The sequence below is a fragment of the Saimiri boliviensis genome, chromosome 6 (assembly GCF_048565385.1).
Source record: "Saimiri boliviensis isolate mSaiBol1 chromosome 6, mSaiBol1.pri, whole genome shotgun sequence".
NCBI lineage: Eukaryota > Metazoa > Chordata > Mammalia > Primates > Cebidae > Saimiri > Saimiri boliviensis.
Window position 1 is genome coordinate 22,554,149 of NC_133454.1, and position 24,339 is coordinate 22,578,487.

Genomic DNA, 24,339 nt, shown 5'->3' on the forward strand with positions numbered 1-24,339 from the left:
TGTCGCTACTAAAAATTAAAAAAGTAACCAGGCATGGTGACACACGCCTGTAGTCTCTGCTACTCGGGAGGCTGAGGCAGGAGAATCGCATGAACCCGGGAGGCGGAGGTTGCAGTGAGCCAAGATCGTGCCACTGCACCCTCACCTGGCCGACAGGGCAGGACTCCATCTCAAAACAACAACAGCAACAACAGAAAAACAAGATCGTGAACACAAAGGGGAACAGATCAGAGAAAAGGAGAGCATTCTTGGACATTAAAAATAGGAAAGTTAAAATTCCCATCAGTGGGTTGAAAGATAAATGGAAGGGGAGGTATGCCAAAAATAAATAGAATATAGAAGAAAACTAAAGAATCAATTCAGCAAGTCCAAAATCTGACTAATAGGAACAGAGAAATAATACAAGCACATTTCCCATAGCTGAGGGACGTGGGTTTCTGGATTGCAAGTGGCCCACCCAGTTAGCTTTTTAAAGAGTTAGGAAGCAGATGCCAATAAATATCACTAGAGAAAAAGCCTGAAGATGAATAACCTTAAGAATTCTGACGGGCGGCCGGGTGCGGTGGCTCACGCCTGTAATCCCAGCACTTTGGGAGGCTGAGGCGGGTGGATCACGAGGTCAAGAGATCGAGACCATCCTGGTCAACATGGTGAAACCCCGTCTCTACTAAAAATACAAAAAATTAGCTGGGCATGGTGGCACGTGCCTGTAATCCCAGCTACTCAGGAGGCTGAGGCAGGAGAATTGCCTGAACCCAGGAGACGGAGGTTGCGGTGAGCCGAGATCGCGCCATTGCACTCCAGCCTGGGTAACAAGAGTGAAACTCCGTCTCAAAAAAAAAAAAAAAGAATTCTGAGGGGAAATTATTTCCAATTGAAAATTATATAGACAAATTATCAATCAAGTATGAGTAGAAGAAAGATTGTCAGCCATGGAAGGTCTTAAAATCATACCTCCCATTCACCTTTTCTCAGATAGCTATTGGAAAATCCACTCTACTGAAACGATCAAGGCAAGAAAGGCGGCCCAGGAAGCGAAGGTTAATAAAGACAGGAGTGAGCCAAAACCAGCCAGGGGACAGCCACTGGAAACATCCACACAGAAGCATCCACAGGCCCCTATTCAGTCTTTTTCTTGATAAGACTGTAATCCCTACTGTGTGTCAGGGGCTTTCTTATCACTCCCATTTTACAGACAAGGAAACTGAGACACAGAGAGGTGAAGCAACTTGTTCAAGTTCAGAAAGGAGATAGCAGAGTGGGATTAGAACCCCCAGAGTCTCATTCTGAAGCCAGCAAGCCAGTGCTGTCTTTGTGATACCACCCAGCCTCTGACTTGGCATGGTCCCAGTGGTTTTGCTTTGTTTGGTTTGTTCTGACTAGGTTTCATTTTACCTACTGTTAATGAGACATTTACCCTAAGCCCCACTAAATGCCTTCCATGCATTATCTCATTGAGCCCTCCATCCCCAACGTGAAACAGGTAAGTGAGGAATCCAGAGCTCAGAGACACTAAATGGTTTGCCCAAGGTTACACAACTAGTGAGAGTCAGAGCTGGAAATCATGCCTAGGTCCGTCTGATGGCATAGTCCATGCTCAGCCATGGACCAGGGAGTTCAGCCTTGTAAAGTCAAGTCATGCCAGAGACAAGATCCACCCCTGAGCTGAGGGGTCAGTCAGAGACCACGCACGGGGGACACAGGGCCCAGCTGGCCACACCTGGGTCACACACTCATACCAGCCCAGTGGACAAGTAGAAAGAACCAGGGACCTGGGAGGAAGGCTGGCAGGACACAGGGGCTGCAGTCTAGTGCTTGAGGGGCCTCTCAGGCCGTCTTCATCTAGGCATGCAGACAGCTGAGTGTAGGAGCTCCAAACCACTTCCAAACCTCCCGCTGGGTGGAGAGCAGATGTCCCCACAGGCCACCCTCTCATTGGTCACATTGGCCTGGGAGCTGGGGAGACTTCCTTGCCCTTTGGGCCAGGGCCAGGCCCAGGCTGGGGCTAACATTGGTGTTATAACTTCTTCCAGTGGTGGCTTAAAGTCCTGATGCTCCCAGAGTCAGAAATGGCCAGAAGGTTCTATAAACTTTTCACAACAGCAACTATTTCTCAATTTCTTACAAGATATGTAGCTGTCGCTTTTGCCACTAGGCAATTTCTGCCTAGAGGCTGAGGAAGTCATCTGCCTAGGTGGCTAGAGCAGCTATAAAATATTTAACTTGAACATATCATTACATTACCGTGATCTCTAATAGGATTTGGTGTCAAGCAGAAGTCCAACTTGGCCTCTGGCTCAAAGATATAGACCCAAGTTATTATGTTGAGTGTTACCTAGTAGATAAATAAGAAAGAAATATTGTTGAAATCATTGCGTTGCTGACCAACACGTATTACAGTTATTGTAAAGAAAAATCCACCAGAGCCTGAGAATATATCCATCTTGCTAATCAACTTATTGTGTTATATCCTGAGAGAATAATTTAAGTACATAATTCACAGACTCCATCTTGGCAGCTCTTGCTAGAGAAAAGAACTGGGACCCTGCAAAGTGATATTATATGAATGCTCCCCAAATACATGCTTTGGGAGACGAGGGGCCAGTACCATGTCTACCTAAATGTAACAGGCCCACGGTAAGATAGATGACAGTGAAGCTGCAGGTCTGGAAACAATTTATAAGAAGGAAATTTGAAAAAACAGGAATCAGCAAGGAAGTAAGCAATGCAGGCTCCACAGAAAGAGCCCAGCCTTAAGATTTGAAGCTGAACACCCAACGGACATGAAACCAACCACCAATTGCCCTTTGTCATCTGATATTTAACAAGTGTTGACTGTGTAGCTACTCCAGACACTGTGCCAGTCACTGTGGCAGCGCAGATGAGAGGGAGAATTGGAAGGATCCTTCTTCTCAATGAATTTGCAGTCAACTAGGGGAAGACAGGCATACTCACAAATAACTAGATTGCGAAGTAGACAGCAGTAGGTAATAAGCGAAAGATAGAAGTAAATTGCCATCAGGATTCAAAGGAGAGCTCTGTCTTGCTAGGAAGAGTCTGGGGAACCTTCATGAAAGAGGTAATATTTAAACTGAGCCTTGAAGGATGCATAGCACTTGGACCAGTGGATAAGGGGAAAAGGGAGTTTTCAGGTAAAGTTATCAGCAGCGGGCTCAGTCAGGAACCCTGAAAAGGGAGTGTGGCTTCAGCTGAGATGTGGAAGTAATTTGGCAGCAGCACAAACGGGGCATGAGAAAGATCTTGCTTGAAAAGAGAAGCTGGATCCTTAAACTCTTGGTTCAGAAATTTGGGCTTTCTCCTCTCCAGTGTTTTCTAAAGTATAGTTCTCAAGATTATTTTAGATGATACATAGACAGATTCTATTTCAAAAAATATGTATTTATTTTAGTGAACTGGAAAAATACAGTTATAGCAAATCATCATTTCATAGTGATATTGAATTTCTATTTTAAATAAAGTTAAGAAAATAAATGAATCAAAAAATGCTAAGTGAGTAATAGGACAGATGGTATGTGAATATAGCACCAGCATAAAGGCAGTACCCAAATAAGTGACTTTTAGAAAACACTGCTCCAGGCCCAGGTGGTATATTCGGATGCCTAGAAGCCAGGCAGGTGACATTAGTGCAGGAAGCTACAGAGACAGCCTGTGGCTGATCACAGGGTCTGGGCCTCCCCTAAATGAGATGAGATTATTGCCATGTTGGATCTGCCAATTTTAAAACTTTAAAAAACAGTTTAACAAGTCCTAAGTATCCAAATAAATATCTTAAAGCCAACATGAAGCTTTTTCTTTGATCTCGTTTTTTAAAAATTCTGGCAACTAATTCAAATTTTTAAAAAAACTACATAAACAGAAGTATCCATAGGGCTCCTATTTGTAATATCTACTCCAGAGGATAAGGGACAGTGGCCCTATGAAAGGCTACTGTCCCTTGTCATCTGGAGTGATATCACAAAGGGGCTGGCCTGGAGACAAAAGTCCACTTAAAATGCTTATGCAACAGTCCAGGCCATGAGTAACATGGCCTGGATATTTCCATTTTCCATGATGTCCAAGCCAACATAGAGGTTTTTACCTGTAAGTATCTAAGTTATCTTTATATAGTTTTGTGCATTTTTATACTTGACTGTGCTGACTTAAAAGGGAGGATAGCTGCTGGGCACGGTGGCTCACGCCTGTAATTCCAGCACTTTGGGAGGCTGAGGCAGGTGGATCACCTGAGGTCAGGAGTTCGAGACCAGCCTGACCAACATGGTGAAACCTCATCTTTACTAAATACAAAAAATTAGCTGGGCATAGTGGCACATTGCCGGTAATCCAAGCTACTTGGGAGGCTGAGGCAGGAGAATTGCTTGAACCGGGGAGGCAGAGGTTGCAGTGAGCCAAGATTGTGCCATTGCACTCCAGCCTGGGTAACAAGAGCGAAACTCCGTCTCAAAAAAAAAGAAAAAAAAAAGGAGGAGAGGGAGATTTGGTTTTCTATTTGGTTTTTAAGTAGTAGAGAGCTTGGTGACAAGCCGGGATAAATGATTGGAGAAGAATAATTAGCAGCTCCCCCACCCCACTTCCTCATTCTGCATTGTCTGTCATCCCAGAATAATTCAACACATAGAGATGCTCATTAGATGGAACTCTCTAGACAGCAGCTGAGTTGAATGCTTTACACTGATTTCTTAAGTAATTTGTCCCAGAGACAGACTTGACATGAAGTTGGCATTATGATCAGCAGGTCACTGCATGGGAGCAGCAAAAATGATTATTCTGGATCTGGCTCTTACTCTTACTTGACCTCCATCTTGCCCAGAACTGCTTTGCATTTCAAAAGGCTGCCTATTCTTTGAGAGCTGTTCAAATACTACCTCCTGGAGGTCCAAGCCCTCCTCTTTGGAGCTGGTCCACAAGCTCTTTTGCATTCTTGGGTAGTTTAGATCTTTCTGCCTCCCTGGCTTGCTTTTATAGACTTGTATGTAAAGTCGGTCTTTCTTCCAGACCAGAGGTTCTCAAAGTAGTACCCAGACCAAGGATATTATCATCATTGGAGCCCCTACCCCAGACCTATTAAATTGGAAACTCTGGCGGGTAGGGTCCAGCAATCAGTGTTTTAACAAGCTTTCAGGTGGCTGGCACAGGATAAAGTTTGAAAATCACAGAGATTATACAGTGTAAGCTAATATTTCCTGAGTACCTTTTTTTTTTTTTTTTTTTTTTTTGAGACGGAGTTTCGCTCTTGTTACCCAGGCTGGAGTGCAATGGCGCGATCTCGGCTCACCGCAACCTCCGCCTCCTGGGTTCAGGCAATTCTCCTGCCTCAGCCTCCTCAGTAGCTGGGATTACAGGCACGCGCCACCATGCCCAGCTAATTTTTTGTATTTTTAGTAGAGACGGGGTTTCACCATGTTGACCAGGATGGTCTCGATCTCTCGACCTCGTGATCCACCGGCCTCGGCCTCCCAAAGTGCTGGGATTACAGGCTTGAGCCACCGCGCCCGGCCCTCCTGAGTACCTTTTATGTACCCAGTGCATATATATGGTGGTTTTGTTTTTCACAGCTGCGTAAGGTGAGTGATTTTCTCAGTTCACCAGTGAGTAAACTGAGACTCAAGATACAGTGACTTTTCCAAGTCCCACCCTCAGAAGTCACAGAGTTGGAATTCAGACCTAGATTGGTGTGACTCCAAAAGCTAAAGCCTTCCCACTGCTCCTGGAGAATAAGGACCGTGCTTTGGATCCACCCTCTTGACAGCATCAACACAGTGGAGTCAATAGAGAGTTGATCAGCAAATCAATATTTCTGTCCAAGTATGATACAGTTGCGAGTAGCTGGAGCAGCATTTTGCTGTTTGAGTACTGGTAGGCACATTTGAAAACCAGAGTTTCAGTTAACAAAGCCAAAATAGTTACTAGTTGGAATGTGCTGGCCGGACAGCATCCTCTGCAGTAGTCCTGACTCTATAATTGACAAGTCTAGAGGCAAAAGGAATGGGATCAGCATGTGATATCGTTTGGATGTGTGTCCCCGTCCAAATTTCATATCGAAATGTAATCCCCAGTGTAGGAGGTGATTGGATCATGGGGGCAGATTTCTGAAAAGAAAATGTGTACTATCCCCCTTGGTGCTGTCCTCATGATAGTGAGTTCTCCCGAGATCTGGTGTAGTGCCTCCCTGCCTCATTTTTATGCTCTTGCTCCATGTGGCATGTAGGCTCCCACTTCACCTTCCACCATGCCTCTAAGCGGTCTCCCCAGAAGCAGATGTCGGGGTTATGCTTCCTGTACAGCCTGCAGAACCATGAGCCATTTAAGCTTCTTTTCTTATAAATTACTCAGTCTCTGGGATTGCTTTATAGCAACGTGAGGACAGACTAACACCACGTTTTTATTTTTTAACCAGTTTGGCAGTTGTGGTATGGTAGAAGAATCCCTAGATTAGGTAAGTATAGAAATCCAGATTTTAACAGTAGCCTTATCACTTAGTAGCTGCATCAACTTAGGTAAATATCTGTGCCTTCATGTTCTCATCTACGACACGGGAAACAACACCTTCCCTTCCTACATACAGAACTATTGTAAGGATAAAATAAAACTGCATGTGGAAATACTTGAAAACAAAAAGTTCTTTATTTAACAGTTATCATCAAAGCCTCCAAGCTGTGAGTAGATCCTGGTGAGGTGCCAAGGTAAATTAGTTTTTTCTGTTGCAAGGGGCAAAACACACTCAAGCAATCTCAAGGAAAAGGTGATGTGGCAGTGAAGTCGTTTCTAAAAGATTCCTATTGCTGGGGACGAATATAGGCACCGAGAAGCCCCTAGAAGCCTTTCGTTCATTCATTCTCTTCCTCCATGGGACTCGCTGCTGGGCTCTTGCTCATTGTTCCTGCCTCTCTCTAGGCTTCAGCTCCATTCACCATTCTTGGAGACAAGCTCCCTTCCTCTCCTCACTTAGGACTATTTCCTCTTCACTTTGGTTCCTCCTTGGCCATAAGGATCTCACCAGCCCCTCTCCTCTGATCACACCCTTTAGCTCCCGTTCCGGAGTAAGTTCCCTGGGTGCATTTTAGTTCAAATACTGTAGGGCGGGCTCTGATTGGTCCAGCGCCACCGGCTGTGCGGTTCAGTCTCTCCCTGAGCTCAGCTTGGGTTAGGTGCTCAGCCCAGTCCAATCAGTGGGAACGGAGCGGGGCATTATCTGTTCCACCCGGGCGCGCGCCGCGGCTGGGGCGTTGCACGGGAGCAGCTGTGGGTTATGGTGGAGGGCAGGCGAGGTGTTGCCCCCAGCTCTCACCTCTCTTCAGAAGGGCCTCGTGCTCTTGAAGAGTGCGGCGCTTGGCAGTCTCCCCAGCACTTGGTGTGTGCCTTGGTGACCTCTCTGGCATCTGCTCACGGGGCACCACTGGGAGACACAGCAGAACCAGAGCCTACACCGGCACACTGGCTGGCATCTGAGAGCGCTGCCGCCGACAGCCAGGAAGGAGGTGGGCCTCGGGGCGGGCGAGGCTTCCGTCAAGGAATGGATGATAATGCGATATTGTTATCTCAGGAACCGCAGGGAGGATTGAAAGGTAGGCCCTGAAATGAGCAAACGTCTCCCCCTCTACTCTGCCGCGCTACGAACATGATGGTTTCTTTTTCTTAGTTTTAACTCACAGTTTTATTGGTTGACGTGATAAAATGTAAGTCAGCCCTTCCTATTTCTTATCTATTAGCTTTTTTGTTGTTGTTGTTAATTTTTATTTTATCCTAAGTTCCAGGCTACATATGCAGGACGTGCAGGTTTTTTACATAGGTAAGCGTGTGCCATGGTGGATTGCTGCATCTATCAACCTGTCACCTAGGTGTTAAGCCCCACAGGCGTTAGCTATTCATCCTGATGCTCTCCCTCCCCCGACCACGCCCACAGTCACCAGTGTGTGGTGTTCACCTTCCTGTATTCATGTGTTCTCATCGAACATGGTTTGTTTTTTGTTTTTTGTTTTTTGTTTTTCTCAGCTTTTTCATCTGTATGTAATATTTTGTAAGCACTGACAATTCGGTTTAATTCATTAGGTCACAGGAGGCGTGCCCTAATGGATCACTTAAGCCATCTACTTCAGTGGAACACTTTCTGAGCCACAGTAGATTCCCAGTAAATATTTACTGAATACTGATAAATTCTGTAGGCGAAAAGAAAGGCTCTGAGGAGGAAGGAATTTAGCCAGTGTCACTTAGCAAGTGGATGGCAGGAGTAGGACTAGAACCCAAGTTTCCTGAGACAGTCCAAGCAAGTTCCTTTACACCATGACTCACAGTCATAAGCTTTCAGGCTTGGAAGATGCCATACACTTTAATACCCACTGCAGTATCCACACTAGTCATTAATTTGCTCTCTCCTTGAATACATCCAGTGATGGAAAATAGGTGACCTTGTAGATCACCTAGGTCATTCAGTTGAGTCAGTCAGCTAACAAACATTCCTTACCTGCTTTGAATCAAGGATGCTATTATTTGCCAGATATCCAGAGATGAATAACACATTTCCTGCCTTCAAGAAGTTTACAATATTTGGGCAGATACATACACATAAATAGAATGTAACCCAATGTAGTAAGTAGTATTCAGCTCTGACTCTTAGGAAGTTCATTTTTCTTTTGAACCAAGTCTGTTTCTCAAGAACTATAGTCCTTATTCATTGGACCAAGGTCAACCTATTAGGGCCACAAACAAGGTCCTGATTTCACCTAATTACCTTTAGATATTTTTAAACAGATGTCATAACCCCCTTAGTATGCTAGATTTTCGATTCCTTCAAGAATTGTTTATTTGAAATGTGGTTTCAAATTCTTTTATCTTTCTGGTTGTTCTTCAATGAATATGTTCTAGCTTATCTCATCAGTGTCTTAAATGTGGCACCCAGATGTGAACTGCTGAATTCCAAATGTGGTCTGAGAGCACATTGTGAAGTCGATCCTTCTATCATTGTTTATTCTATGCATTGTAATCTAAAAATAGAGGCAAAGGAAACTATGTTTCTTGGCCACCAAACACCTCTGGAACCTGATTATTGTCCTACCCCACTTCTCTGACTGTTTTTCTCCATTTTACCATGATATTCCTACTTTGTTTATCAATACAATAAATATTATTGAGTTCTTGATTTGTGTTTAGTACTCATAAGACTCTTTGGAGAAGCAGACATTATGCCTGTCTTGAAGGAGCTCACAGTCTTATTGGTAAAATTTGATTTGCCCCCAAAGAAATAATTAACAAAGAACCAAGACTGAATATTATCAAGGAAACAACCTTTCTCCTAGACCCTTCCTTAAAGCTGGTCTTAATAGTGGTTGGTGGACTTCTGGATAGGACTGAAAACAGATCTCCCAATGTAAATGTCAGTACAGAACTGGCTTCAAGCCCAGTCTGTCAGGGGCTTTGTCAGATTGTTGTCACTGCATTGACCTAGACTGTTGCAGACTCAAGGCCTTTGAATTCCATCATCTGCAAAGAAAGCTGGGGCGCCTATGGGGACCGACACCTCACAGACCATGGAACAGCTTTCCAGCACCTGGCACCTGCCCAGTGCCAATCTAGAGTGCACAGGGAGAAAACTTCTTTCAGATGTTGTCATGAGCCTGCCGGTGTTTGGGCTTCTGGGAGACAAGTTTAATTTGCTTTCACAGTGCTTTCCCCCAGGAGAAGATTTACCCAAACACCCTGCCTTCTTCACATTCAGAAGCATTGCTTGTTTGCTTTCCAGTTTTTACCATGAGGAGTTTCCATGTGTCTTGTGTGTGTATGTGTGTGTGTGTATACCACCCCCAGAAACCCACATTTCCTTGTTTGGATTCATTAGACCAAGTCACAGTGTTGTTTTAATTCATAAATGGAAGGACCAGCTCTGCCAGGTCCTGGGCCAACCTCTTTACACAGCATCACCCTATTTGGTCTTCAAAATAACTCTCTGAGGTGGGGGGTGACTGTTGACCCCATTTTATAGATGAGGAAAATAATGTATAGAGATGGCTGGTCCAAAGACACCTAGCTAGTAAGGATTCCAGAGCCCATACTTTGGTCCAGGCCAAATGCTGCAAACTTTGGCTGCGTATAGGACAGGGTCACCTACCAGATTTTCCCTTATCAGCTGTGTGACCTTGAGAAGGTGGCTTCATCTCCCATTCTCCGAGACTATAAAACAGTAACATAAGTACCTATGTCTCATAATTTTTTATGAAGATTAAGTTAGAATATATGATACGCTTTTCACAGTTCCGTTTGAGGAAATGCGAGGGTCTCCGTTGGACTCTTCCTTCAACCTTGAGTTGCTGTAGAATTAAATCAGAGCTATGCTATCTAGTTTGTTACCATTTCTTCTTTTTGGCTGCTAATAATAAATCCAGTCCTTCTATTTCAGAAACAAAGGGGATGTCATAGGTGTGACCGAAAATATAAATGTCACTAGCGGCAGTCAAGGTGTTATATCCAGTTGGCTGTCCTGGAGTTTGAGTTCCTTCTTGCCTGTGGCATTATTTTCCATCCTCCTCCAGAGAAGCCAGGAGGAGTGAGAAGGTAGATCTCTGGCAGTGGGTAAACCTTGGTACTTTAACCAGGTGTTCCCAAAGAGTTCCTGACGACCACTTTTACAGTGTAAGGGGACAACAAAAACAGAGGAAAGAGAGATTGGTAGTAGATGTAGGCTTCTGTTAGCCTGGACATGTCACAAGGGAACAAGACATACAGGGATTTCTGGGAGGGAGGGATATTTGTGGGGTGAGCAGAAAGGAGAGAATGAGAATGTCGAGCATGCCTTGACCTCATTCACAAAGCTGTTTCCTTCTGTCTTTGATGCTGGAGTCCACCGTCAAGCTGGCAGAACCACAGAGGTTTCCCTGCTCAGAGTAAGGCAAGAGACAGGTATGCCCATGCCATGGTGAGCTGACAGAGGAGAAAAGCTGCCTTTCCTTTTCTGGTATTAACTGCCCCTGTGAGACAGTTCAGTAGGCAATTGGGATGTCCAGGTAGTCCTCCTGATAGGATTTTCTTCTGTGATCGCTCCTTGTTTCCTATGAAATGAGGCTTCAGGGTTTAAAAAAAAAAAGAAAACCAGAAGGATGCAAATGAGACATCAGCCCTGGACTCAGGAAGCCTTCGTTACCAGCTATGATCATCTTTCACCTTGACATAGCTGTGCTAATGATTCGTTTCTGAAAACAGGAGTGGTGAACCGTCCAACGGGCACTGCAGTGGGTTCCCTGAGGCCTCTGTGAGTTCCTGACTCCCACGTCTCCACTGGGAAGAGCACTGTTGTCTCTTCTTCCCTCTGCAGTTGCCCCTTTGTATTTCAAGCAATATTTTGTTCAGCATCCAAAGAACACTCCCACTCACAACACATGTCCAGAGAATGAGCTAAAGAAACACTTAAACTCTGCTTTCCAATACAGATGAAAGGAAAAACAAGTTCCTGAAAATCAAATTTTCTACCAGGGTCCACTGCTGTGAAAGAAAAACAAGCTGGGGGAAAGGCCCCTGTTTTCCAACATGCCATCCACCCAATTATGAAAATCAGTTATCAGTAGGCTGCTGAATTTTTAATTTGGATCCAAGCAGATCTAAAGGCACACCTTCTGCTAAATGAAGGCAGCTGCAGCGTGAACGTGAGCAAAGCAGGAGAGAAGGTGGGGGAAGAAACTCACCAACACTAATTGGGAACATCCACAGTACTTACGCAGTGAAGTTCACACTTTCCCCAGCCAAAGAATGTCACTTCTGCCCTAGCGTATAGCATGGAGATACCTGGTCAGTGGAGACTCATTATCTGTGGGATCCTAACTACAAGTTTTTGAAATCCCTCCAACTGGAAGAAAAATATGTACATAAACATGTTATCAAAAGAAAACGTTCTCCATATATCTCCTTTCCATTTCCTTGTTGCTATCTTAAAATTATTTCACGTCTCCTAAAACTTCCGCCTTCTGTTAACACCAGTAGCCTGGGGCAAGTTTTGTAGCAAATAGGCTTCTATGCTGTCAAGTTTAGCAACCAACACTATACTCAGTCTCAGAAAATATGCTTTCCTTCCTTTCTCACTTTGGCTTTTTGGCAGATGATAAACAGGTTATATCTTGCAGACTCCGGAAATCAGAATCTAACCAAGTCTGTGACACTTACTTGCAGTTGATCCTGTTAAAAATGCAACTGGTAATTAGAGTAATTTTATTAGGAGATACGCTTTATACCATTGGGTTTGAGAAGGACTGAACCATAAAAATTGAGATTTGGGAGGGATTTCTGAGCTCATCTAGTTGAATTCTTTCAGAGGTAGAAACAAATATTTGTTGAGACTCTCCTCTCAGTTGAATACTAGGTCAAATGCATAAATGAATAAACTCAGTTCCTGTCCTAAAGGAGTTCCCAGTCAACAACGAGCGAGGCCTCTATGGCACTTTAATTAAAGTGTGAGGGAAAAAGAGTTCTGGAAGAAACTTAGCTTGTTTAAGATGTCCAGGCCTTTCCAAGGAGGTGGCATTTGAACTGGATTTGAAAGAAGGATTAGAAGCTGCCAAGCAGGAACATATGGGAAGAGCAAGTGCAATAATGAGAAATCAGGTACAGAAGGGTCATGTGACATGACCAAGGGTTCACAACCATCCAGTAACTGACAAGACCTGGAAGGCAGGCTTCTCTTTTCTGCCCTGCCCTCCTTCTGCAGTACTGCAGGTGGGACTGTCTCTCTGATTGTGCAATTACCCCCGCAGCTCAAAGTGAAAATTATCTTGCTTTAAACTTTACTCAAAATTGTAAATTTTTATGAACTTTTATAAGTTCTGGGGTGCATATGCAGAAAATGCAGGTTTGTTACATAGGGATACACGTGCCATGGTGGTTTGCTGCAACCATCACCCCATCATCTACATTAGGTATTTCTCCTAATGCTATCTCTCCCCTAGCTTCCAACCCCCCTGCTATCCCTCCCCTCACCCCCAGCCCCTGAGAGGCCCCAGTGTGTGATGTTTTTCTCCCTGTGTTCATGTGTTCTCAGTGTTCAACACCCACTTACGAGTGAAAACCTGTAGTGTTTGGTTTTCTGTTCTTGTGTTGCTGAGAATGGTTTCCAGCTTCATCCATGTCCCCACAAAGGACATGAACTCATCCTTTTTTATGGCTGCATAGTATTCCATGGTGTATATGTGTCACGTTTTTTTTTAATCCAGTCTATCACTGATGGGCATTGGTTCCAAGTCTTTGTTATTTTGAAAGGTGCCACAATAAACATACGTGTGCACGTATGTTTATAATACAATGATTTATAATCCTTTGGATATATACTCAGTAATGGGATTGCTGGGCCAAATGGTATTTCTAGTTCTAGATCCTTGAGGAATCGCCACGCTGTCTTCTACAACGGTTGAATTAATTCGCACTCCCACCAACAGTGTAAAAACGTTCCTATTTCTCCACATCCTCTCCAGCATCTGTTGTTTCCTGACTTTTTAATGATCGCCATTCTAACTGATGTGAGATGATATCTCAATGCACTTTGGATTTGCATTTCTCTAATGACCAGCGATGATAAGCTTTTTTTCATATGTTTGTCGGCTACATAAATGTCTTCTTTTGAGAAGTGTCTGTTCATATCCTTTGCCCACTTTTTGATGGGGCTGTTTGTTTCTTGTAAATTTGTTTAAGTTCTTTGTAGATTCTGGATATTAGTTTTGTCAGATGGGTAGACTGCAGAAATTTTCTCCCATTCTGTTGGGTGCCAGTTCACTCTAATGATCGTTTCTTTTGCTGTGCAGAAGCTCTTTAGTTTAATTAGATCCCATTTTTCTATTTTGACTTTTGTTGCCATTGCTTTTGGTGTTTTAGTCATGAAGTCCTTGCCCATGTCTGTGTCCTGAGTGGTATTACCTAGGTTTTTTTCTAGGATTTTTATGGTGTTAGGTCTTACATTTAAATCTTTAATCCATCTTGAGTTAATTTTTGTATAATGTGTAAGGAAGGGATCCAGTTTCAGCTTTCTGCATATGGCTAGCCACTTTTCCCAACGCCATTTATTAAGTAGGGAATCCTTTCCCCATTGATTGTATTTGTCAGGTTTGTCAAAGATTAGATTGTGGTAGATGTGTGGCATTACTTCTGAGTCCTCTGTTCTGTTCCATTGGTCTGTATCTCTGTTTTGGTACCCATATCATGCTGTTTTTATGACTGTAGCTTTGAAGTATGGTTTAATGTCAAGTAGAGTGATGCCTCCAGCTTTGTTCTTTTTGCTTAGGATTGTCTTGGCTGTGTGGGCTCTTTTTTGGTTCCATATGAAATTTAAGGTGTGTTTTTGCAATTACGTTAAGAAAGTCAGTGGTAACTTGATGGGGATAGCATTGAATCTATAAATTACTTTGGGAAGTATGGCCATTTTCATGATATTGATTCTTCCTAACCATGAGCATGGAATGTTTCTCCATCTGTTTGTGACCTCCCTTGAGCAGTGGCTTGTAGTTTTCCTTGAAGAGGTCCTTCATATCCCTTGTTAATTGTATTCCTAGGTATTTTATTCTCTTTGTAGCAATTATGAATGGGAGTTTGCTCATGATTTGGCTCTTTGTTTGTCTGTTAGTGGTGTATAGGAATGTTTGTGATTTCTGCACACTGATTTTGTATCCTGAGACTTTGCTGAAGTTGCTTATCTGCTTAAGGCGATTTTGGGTTGAGGTGATGGGGTCTTTGAGTTTTTAAAAAAAGAATATTCAAAATGAAACTTCCTAAATGGTTCTTTCTAAAAACAAAGAAAGAATGTTCAGGAATCCACTACTGACTTGAAGGTCTTAGGGCCATGGATTCTTTCGAGTAAAGCTAATAGAGAGTAGAGATGTTCAGGTCCCCAGCTTAAGTCTTGCCCTACCGAGACCCAGACCATTTTGCCCTGAAATAAGGCCACGTGTTGGATTAGACCTTCTTGTTCTCAACTTTGTGTTAATTTAAAATACTGCTTGTGTTAGCAGGGCCAACACTGAGTGAGTGGAATTGCCCAGTCACAAAAAGAGCCACACATTTGGACCATTTTTCCAAACTTTAAAAATAGTTCTTAAGTTGATACTGGAAGACCTTGAGGGTGGATATTTCTTGGAAATGCACCATGCTATAAATGCTGCCGCCTCCACCAATATATCACCAAAACCATTTTTCAAGCCCACGTCCTCCGAGAGCCCTTCTCTCTGCTAATTTTGCCCCATTCCAACTGCCACTGTACTACCCTTAAGTGCCGTGCTGCATTTCAGTTTTGATGCCCTTGTCTCAAGGCATTTTCTCTACACGTGGTGTCTTAATTATAGACTCAGAATTTGAGAACAGGAAGCAGTCTCATCTCCAGGAAGCAGGGAGTCATCTCCACTATTGCCTTCATTTCACATATCAGGAAGGTGAGGCCCAGAGAGGGAAAGGAAGTTGCTTTAGGTCACAGATCATGGTACTAAAAGAGTGGACCCCAAAACTAGGTGTTCTGACCTCCAAACAGAGCTTTTTCTATGCCTCATGCAACAGTTGACTTAGGATTTTGTTCTCCCAGTTAAGCTGCAAATTTTCTATAGGCAAGGCTTGTATCTAACATAGTAACATTTCATTTAACAGAGGCCTTGATCCTGGCTTCAGGACGTACAGTTTTGAGCTGAGACAACAGATTGAATCCTTAACTTTGCCTGCCTAACTAACCTTTTCCTTTACTTTCAAATCTGACTGTGCTGGTTCCCTCTGAGACCTCGGGCAAGTCACTGCCCTTCCTCTGGGTCTCAGTTTCCTTCCCTATCAAATGAGATAATTGGACTGAATGTGTCTAGGATCCCTCCAAGCTCTGAAAGTTATAGAATTCTCTATCCTACAGGTAGATCCTTTGCTGCCTTCAGGATGGGTCTCACTGTCCCACCGCTCCATCCAGTGAACCCGTAGCTAGAGACGTCTCAAAAGTAGAGGCTGAGAAGTTCCCACGAGATCGTGCCTCAACTATCCCAAGATGGGGCTGGTCGGGATTGCAAAGAAAGAAGCACTAAAAGCCAGGTTGATCAGTCCAAAGCATTTATTCGGGGAACTTACAGAGTGCTGTAGCAATTTTCGTGCAGACAACCAGAGAAAGGGATGTTCTGCCTAGGTATCTCTGCAGCAAAGTGCCCAGGGTATGGAGTTTATATGAAGAGTTAAGGAGTCTCGCTGAAGGCTAGGGCTAAGGCTAGTTTCTTTACTGTTTTGGGAAGCAACCTACTTTTTCAGTACCTGAGAATGTTCAGGGTTCCAGCATGGACTCCAGGCTACAGAATTGCAAATGGCCGTGTCAGCCACAGAGTGGTCAAGGCCTGTATTTCTCCATCAGGACACAAAAAAGTGGGAAATTGGGGGATCTTATACCCATAGATCTGCCTTGTTCGTTTCCCTGGATTCTGCTGTAGAATAAGCTCCTTCAGGACCCAGGTAGCATAGTGTCATGCAGCAAGGCCAGGCGCGGACTCCGAAGGCTCAGGTTCCAGTCTTTCCATCTTGCCTCTGTGATTTAGTGTCTGTGCCTTCCGCAGGTCACTTCATTTCTCTGTCACCTATTTCAATCAATAATAAATAAATAACTATACGTGCTTGTCAAATTTGTTGAGGGTGAAATGAGGTAAATTTTGTGGAAATACATGGCATGAAGAAGGCATTCAGCATATAGTTGCTTCTGTGCTTCATTTCACATCCAGCCTTATTGAGAAATGAGCTGTTCCAAATAAACACGCATTCCAGACAACAGGTTTACCAACAGGAGCTACGAAACGGTACCTGACTTTTGATTAAAATCTTTCTGAAATTGATTCTGTATTTTCTTGACCCGTCACATGGAACATGTACCAGACGTATTAGGAGGAGTTAGAGAAAGTAACATCCCTGCAAAAGGGGGCGTGACCAACAGCTTGTCTGGGGATGTAAGAAGTGCAGATGGAAGAGGAAAGAAAACTTTTTTTTTTTTGAGACATAGTCTCACTCTGTTGCCTAGGCTGGAGTGCACTAGCACAATCTTGGCTCAGTGCAACCTCTGTCTCTCAGGTTCCAGTGATTCTCCCACCTCAGCCTCCCGAGTAGCTGGGATTACAGGTGCATACCACCATGCCAGGCTAATTTTTGTATTTTTAGTAGAGATGGGGTTTTACCATGTTGGCCAGGCGGGTCTCAAACCCCTGACCTCAATCAGTCCACCTGCCGCAGCCTCCCGATGTGCTGGGATTATAGGCGTGAACCACTACGCCCAGCCAGAAAAGAAAACTTCCATGCCTCTGCAAAGAGCTTGAATTTTTTTCATCTCAGCAAATGGGGAGCCCTTGAAGAGTTTTAAGAAGGAGAATGACAGGATCAGATTTGTTTCAGAGAAATCACTTAGGCTGCTGGGTGGTGAACACATCTGGGTGGAGAGCAAGAGGGAAGGCTGAAAGGCCTGCCGCAGGCTGGTGTGGTGGCTGCGGTGAGAGACGGTGGGGACTGACATGGATATATGAAAAATCAGAGGTGGGAAAAGACAGATTGGTAAATGCCCAGTAGCTTCATGTAAAAATAAAGTAACGGAATATCAGCCCATTCTGAGAAAAGCATAAAATACACAAAGTATAAAGAGGAACTGTAAGAATCACCCAGTAACACACCACCCAAAGAAAACCACTGTTAACAGGTTAAACTGTTTTCTCTCAGTGTTTTTAGCTGAAGAATCTCTAATGCGTTTGTAGATACAAATTTGATTTATCAAAATTTGCTTCAAGCAGACATCTTACAGAACACATCTCCTAATGTCAATTGAACTGTGCTTCCAGAAGAGTAAAGATAACATAGCATTTTAACTACATCCATTCCTTTCAGTGACAGGACCACAAGAGCTCAAATATGTGGGTCTTGGTTAACCTAAGGCTTGATTCCAGGGCTCTGTTTGGGGAAGGCCGTTGACGTCTTTAACTCTCCTTCTCGTTTCTCTCTGCAGAGTCAGTGGATAACTGCCCCAGCAACTGCTATGGCAATGGCGACTGCATCTCTGGGACCTGCCACTGCTTCCTGGGTTTCCTGGGCCCTGACTGCGGCAGAGGTGAGAACTCTGCATTGGGGCTCTGAATTTCTGCTTCCCAGACGCCTCAGGCAGCTCGCTTCCACTTCTCAGAGCAAGTGCAGAACTCCAGCCCATCTCTGAAGCCCAGGAGAAAGCTTTCCAAGGGCCATTCTCCAGAAGCCCTTGGAGGGAGGTGGGCAGGCAGAGCCATGACCTTGTCAGCTGCTGTTATCCACATGTGGGTGATTGGGGAAGTCAAGAAGGGACGGTGCATTCACGGTGGGGTGGCCACAGTAAAGTCGGTGTCTGTTGCTGGGGCAGGTGGAGTGGCAGTGGGGGTTCTTTTAAAAGGTTGATTTCCTCTTACAGGAGTGCTTATCCCTAGCCAGGCATCTTTGAAGTTTGTCTTCATACTAGTGTGACATCTCTCTGGCCTTTAGATGGGGAGCCTGAGGACTGATCCTTTGCACCTTCTAACAGCACAGGCAGAATCGGCCAAGACACCAGGGGAGGGACTGAAGACACCAGGCCACTTTTTTCCACACAGGACCCTAGTGGTGCCTGACATTTAGGCACAGCCAGTGCCTGTGGTATTGTGGAGATAGTCTGAAGGCTGCCTACGGTCTACTCCATGCTTTTGGCCGTCATTTCTGTCCTGGAATAATTAACAAGGAAAATGCCAAGGAGATCTGTAGTCCTGAGAATTTGGCACTCTGCTGGGAAACTAACATGGCCCTTTCTTTTGTTTTTTCACCTTTTCCCTCCTTCAGTAACCGTTTGCTTCATGCCCTTTTAGAGATTGGTCCTGTGCTGGGCAAGATGCAATCCTGGGAGCGCTGAGTCTGGTCTCAGAGACAGACAAGTAAATAGACAACTGCAAAGCAGTATGATAATAAGTGAAATACCCTGTAATACAGTTAAATGCAGGGAGCTTCCATCAGAGTAGAAGTGAGAAACAGCCTGAGAGGAGAAGGGATGAATTTCAGGAAAGGCTTCCCAAATGAGATGACTTGACACCCGAGTCCTGAGGCTGGAGAAATTGTTCTTAAGTAGAAGGCAGAGAGGGCTTTCCGGGCTGAGTGAACAACACCCTGCAAGTACTGTGCCATGAGAATCTGTTTACTCTTCCTAATGTGAGATAGACTCAGCTTGAGGCAGCAAAGCTAGCAGCCCCAAAGAAACACAGTGATTACTTGCCGAGTGCTTTAAAAAGGAAAGAAGCCAGGTGAGGGCCGGGGAAGGTGGTGCAGAGAGAGATGAGTCATTTCTTCTAACAAGAATTACGGTCTTATCCACATGCACTTAAAGTTAAGAGTCATGTGTAAAAAAGCCTTATTGGATCTTGATAAGACTGGTAAGTACTTACAGCACAATGCAGTATAATTTATTTTTATATAGTATCTTTCGTAGAGAAGATCACAAAACCCTTACGCTAAGAGGCCGTATGAAAAGATAATACTTTAAAGAGCCAGTGTGGGTTCTGCTCTCCTCTTAAGGGGGCCAGGGGTGTATGGGGCTGGAGTGGAGGCCTGAAAGGCAAGGGAAGCTGAGATTTGCTGGGATAAAGAGGACAGTAAGTGGCCCTGCAGATGAGGGCTGGGGAAGTGAAAGTGGAGTGTTATCAGAGGAGAGCGCTGGAGGAGGGATTCAGGGCAGGCAGGGGGTCCAGCCACTGTCTTTTTCAGGAACAGACTGAATCTTCCTGCCCGAGGTTCCTGGCAGCCACTGTACCCATCAGCAATATGAAGGGGAGGGGGTTAAGGGATACCTACCCTGCCAGACCCTACACTGTGCACCGTCACCTACAAATCTAGATGTGTTTGAACTGGAAAGAAAGCAAGCAAGAGAGGCAGACACATGGGCACACATGGGTGTTTGTGGCAATGCAGTTGAGGTTACTGCTTAAGCCAGGCAGGCCAAGAGGAGGAAGGGACAAAGGCGGTTGGGGTGTGCTGGACACTGATTCACGCCAGACTCCTGGTGCTGTCTCCCCAGCCTCCTGCCCTGTGCTCTGTAGCGGGAATGGCCAGTACATGAAGGGCAGGTGCCTGTGCCACAGTGGCTGGAAAGGCGCCGAGTGCGACGTGCCCACCAACCAGTGTATCGATGTGGCCTGCAGCAACCATGGCACCTGCATCATGGGCACCTGCATCTGCAACCCTGGCTACAAGGGCGAGAGCTGTGAGGAAGGTAAGACTTGCAGGTGGCAGCTCTGGCACCTTCTTCTGAGATCGAGTCTGGCACATAGGGCCAAGCAGGTGACCAGGGAGCCGGGGGAGCCTCCTGAGCCATTCTGTGACCGCTTCCTCGCCAAGCCAGAAGCCCATCCACCAGCAACAGTAACTAATCGAAAGGAGGAGGCCAAATGCATCTGCGTCTTGGTCAGTAAAGGGGAGAACTGTCATGTCCTGAGCGCTTACCATATACAAGGCTGTGCTAGAAGTCTGCGTCATGTAATTCAAACCTTATTAGGGAGGAGTAATCATCTCTACTTGATAGCTAGGGAATCTAAGACACAGAGGGTTGAATAACTTTCCCAGGGATACATGGCTAGTAGATGGCAGAGCTGGGTTTGAGCCCAGTCTTTCTGGCTCCGTAGCCCAAGCTCTTCTCACTCCCCTCTAGGCTCATCTGCTCATTTTTTATCTCCATTTCTGAAGTGCGATTCTATTATAGGCCTCCAGACTCTGCCCTCTTTTATCACACTCGTGTGTTTGTGTGTGTGCGTGTTCATGTGTATGGCTCTGCAGTGCCCATGAGCGTGCCTCTCTCCTTTATAAAGTAAATATATGGCTGCGTAGACCGAGGCTAGCATAGGGAACTGTTGATTTCACATGCACATCGTTCTTTGCTAGAAAATCCCACCAGGTGAAATAAATGAATATTTCTGTTTCACAAATAGAGAAACTGAGGCCCGGGGAAGGGCAGCAACTTGCCCACGGTCTTTGAAGTGACTGATGGCAGAACTGGGATTCAGCTCCGGTCTCACTTCAAATCCAGTTCTTTTCCTTCTTGACTGTGTGGTGTTTCCAGCTGAGAGAAGAGCCTTATTCACAAGCAGTATAAAGTAGCTGTTAAAAGTGCACACTCCGGAATCAGATACAGGTCTGCATCCTGGCCCTGCCACTAACTAGCCTCAGTTCCCTTGTCTATAAAATGGGAGTGCCTTCCTCTGAGGGCCATTGGGAGGATTGAATTAAATGACCCATGTAAAGCACTTAGCTCAGTGTCTGACACATAATAAACGCTCCATAAATGTGAGCTCTTACATTATTAGTAGTATTCTGGGGACAATTGAAGCACATTTCCTGTTTCGCCCCACTCCCTTCATTCAAGGTCTTTTGAAATGGTTGGAATTTGCCGTTTGAGACTGATGGATGAGGCTGTGCTCCTGTCGTTACCTCCCATTCTCTGCCGTCTAGCACCCTGGTACCTTCCCCAGTGGGTGGAAGAGGCTCCAAGGAGAGCCGATCTTCTAAACCAGGCGTCCCCAAACTACGGCCCGCGGGCCACATGCGGCCCCCTGAGGTCATTTATCCGGCCCCCCGGAGCACTTCAGGAAGGGGCACCTCTTTCATTGGTGGTCAGTGAGAAGAGCACAGTATGTGGCGGCCCTCCAACGGTCTGAGGGACAGTGAACTGGCCCCCTGTGTAAAAAGTCTGGGGACGCCTGTTCTAAACGATGTACTGTTTAACAGAGAGCCCCCTCCCAGGCATCATTTGCTCTAAAAATAAAACAGAATGTTAACAGGCCCGTTTTCAAAGAGTGGGGAAGAAGAAGAGATTAGTGTCTGAAAAGCATTGCCTCTCTGAGACAAGCTGTATGTAAACCCCGAGCGCGTGGCTGGGAGTCCTGATTCAGACCTGTTAACTTTGATGGGGATTACTCTGTGCTATCTGAGAGAGAAGGAATGCCGACCCCTGGAACAAAGGAACTCAGCCGTCTTCTCCAGAGAATGGTGACCTTCATCTGCTGTCCCTTTTTATTCGAGTCACTTGAGGTGAAAGACCCTGTGAAGGAAAGAGAAATAAAGAAGAGATTCCTCTTGGAACTGTGAGCTGCCCCCCAATCCCACCCATGCTGTGTGTGCCAGGGAAGGGCAGTGGTCCTTCCCCGGATGAGCCAGCATCGCACAGCGCCCCGGAGCTGCAGTGTTAGTTATAAGAGAGAAAAAATTGTTTGGAGTTTTGATTTCCGTTATCTATTTGAAAAGAAGTGTTCTGACTCCTGCTTCCTTTTCCGAGGAGGGCCATCTGGCGCGGATTCCTGTTCTTGTTTTTGTTCCTCTGGTGAAGCGTCACTGCATGGTCCTTGTGTTTCTAACGGCGTCTTCTCGGGGCCTTTGTCCTCCAGCCTTCTCCTCCCCTCCTCCCTATGCTCTGTGCTAACGGGTTTCACTGTGTTTATAAAACATCAGCTAACAAGCTCACTTTTTTTTCTCCCCCTTCCTTTTTCTGAAGTTTATTGCCCCGTATTTTTTAAAGCTTGAACGGTGCCAGTAGGACGCTTAGAGGAAGTTGGGGGAGGAGCAGAAAAGCAAAAACCTAGACCTTTCCCGGTGAAAAGTGAGACACTGTTTTTGGTCCAGCAGAGTGTCTAATAGCCGGTGTGGTCACTGAAGTGTGGAACGAACGGGGGAAGGTCCTGTGTTTGCAGCCTGGTCGTGCAGCCCTCATCATTTTGTTAATGAGCTACGCTTCTGCCAGAAATGTTGGCTTTAATGGCAGGCTCTGCAAGGGGTAAAAAGGTAACTGTTTGGCACATCTCTAAGAGGAAACTAAGTTAAACTGTCTTCCAGACCAAGGCCAGCCCACCTCCCTGACCATTGCTCCTACTCCTTCATCACCGCTCCCTTCCACCCCAGGCCGGCCGCTTCTCCGCACTTTACACACAGCTCCTTGGGAAACCTCTGTTGTTCCTGAAGCTGTCCCAGAGTGATGGAAAAAAGCCAACTTTAATCTCCACCCCAGAGGCTCCAGAAAGCAAGGGCAGAGGCAGAGTGTACCTACTACCTCTTTGGCAGAGCATCCTTGTGGCATAGACACTGGCCTTGTAGGATCAGTAGAACACAGGGACAATATCTACCCACCCCCAGCAGGAACCTCAGCCAGTTCAGCCTAGATTTCCGGGAGCTGCCTTCACTCCTGCGATGCAGTCTTCCTTAAAACTTCCCTCCTGCTCCACACTCTCTTGGCCCAGTTGACCTTCAGAATCAGAAATTAATTGCTTGGAGGTAGCCTCTCATCAGTTCCTTCTGATCTTTGTTCTCTGCCTGGACTATCTGCTGAGAGCATAGGATTCACTTTGCTGGTTCCTGAGTCCTTAGCCTCATTACATCTACGAAAGCACAGGACTGTGCCACCCAGAACCTCTTGCTGAACTTGGCAGGCTCCCGGCCTGCTTGCTAATGATGGAGATTTATAGTTTCGACCTCAAGGGTGCCCTGGGATTCTCAGAGACAGTTTCAACCCAATGTTGAGGTTCAGGCACTTACAGAAAAGGAAATACCTTTATAGGCCTCAGGATAGGAATTGCTGAGTTGTTTCCTGTCAAATTGGAAAGTTCTCTGGGTCTAGGGGATTGTCATAGAAGCCTAATGGCCCAGAATAATTCTTCTGAGGTTTCAAGATCTGAGGCAGGCCATGAGAATTTATCACTATTATTACTTTTATTATTTTTAATTATCAGGAATTCCAACAGGTCATGCTCTAACCATTTTTGAATGATGTCCAGAGACTGCAGGAGAAGAGATTCTTGGCCTTCATTTGACTTCATTAATCCTCCACATTGCTCTATTTCTTTCTTGTTTTGATTTGATTTCTATTTTTAAGGCAGTTTGTGTGTGTGTGTGTGTGTGTGTGTGTTTATGTAAGTATATATGCATTCATGTATTTCGGAACTAGTAAGATTATAAGGGGAAATGACCAGAGACCTAAACCAGGAAAGAGCGATTCACATTTAAATTTTTCCATTTGTCATACTACTGTGTGATCTTGGGCAAATTATTTAACCTCTCTGTGCTTTCTGTTTCTTCATCGGTCAAATGAGGATGACAAAAGTAGCCACCTCATACTTAACATTGTTAGGATTAAATGAGATAATGTCTATAAACTGCTTAATAGCAAAATATGGCGCAGAAGAGGGACTCAGTTAATGCTCGTTGTTGTGATCGTTACTGTGTTTTTAGCAAACGATCACTCCTGAACCCTGATGGTCTTATTTATCATTTAGGTGATTAGGTTGAACATCTTTAAGACCCTAAATAGCCAAGGAACTTTCTTAATAAGCTAGTTCTCCATATAAA

General features: G+C 45.0%; 1 protein-coding gene across 5 annotated transcripts in view; it reads left to right on the forward strand.

Annotated features, from left to right (window-relative positions):
* TENM4 (teneurin transmembrane protein 4) overlaps window positions 1-24,339 on the forward strand; it is a 3,045,593-nt gene that overhangs the window by 2,867,481 nt on the left and 153,773 nt on the right. For all 5 annotated transcript variants that reach the window (XM_074400388.1, XM_074400391.1, XM_074400392.1 and 2 more), the window contains 2 exons: window positions 17,972-18,073; window positions 20,030-20,224. In XM_074400388.1, the coding sequence (XP_074256489.1) occupies window positions 17,972-18,073; window positions 20,030-20,224 (297 nt within the window). The remainder of the gene's footprint in view (window positions 1-17,971; window positions 18,074-20,029; window positions 20,225-24,339) is intronic.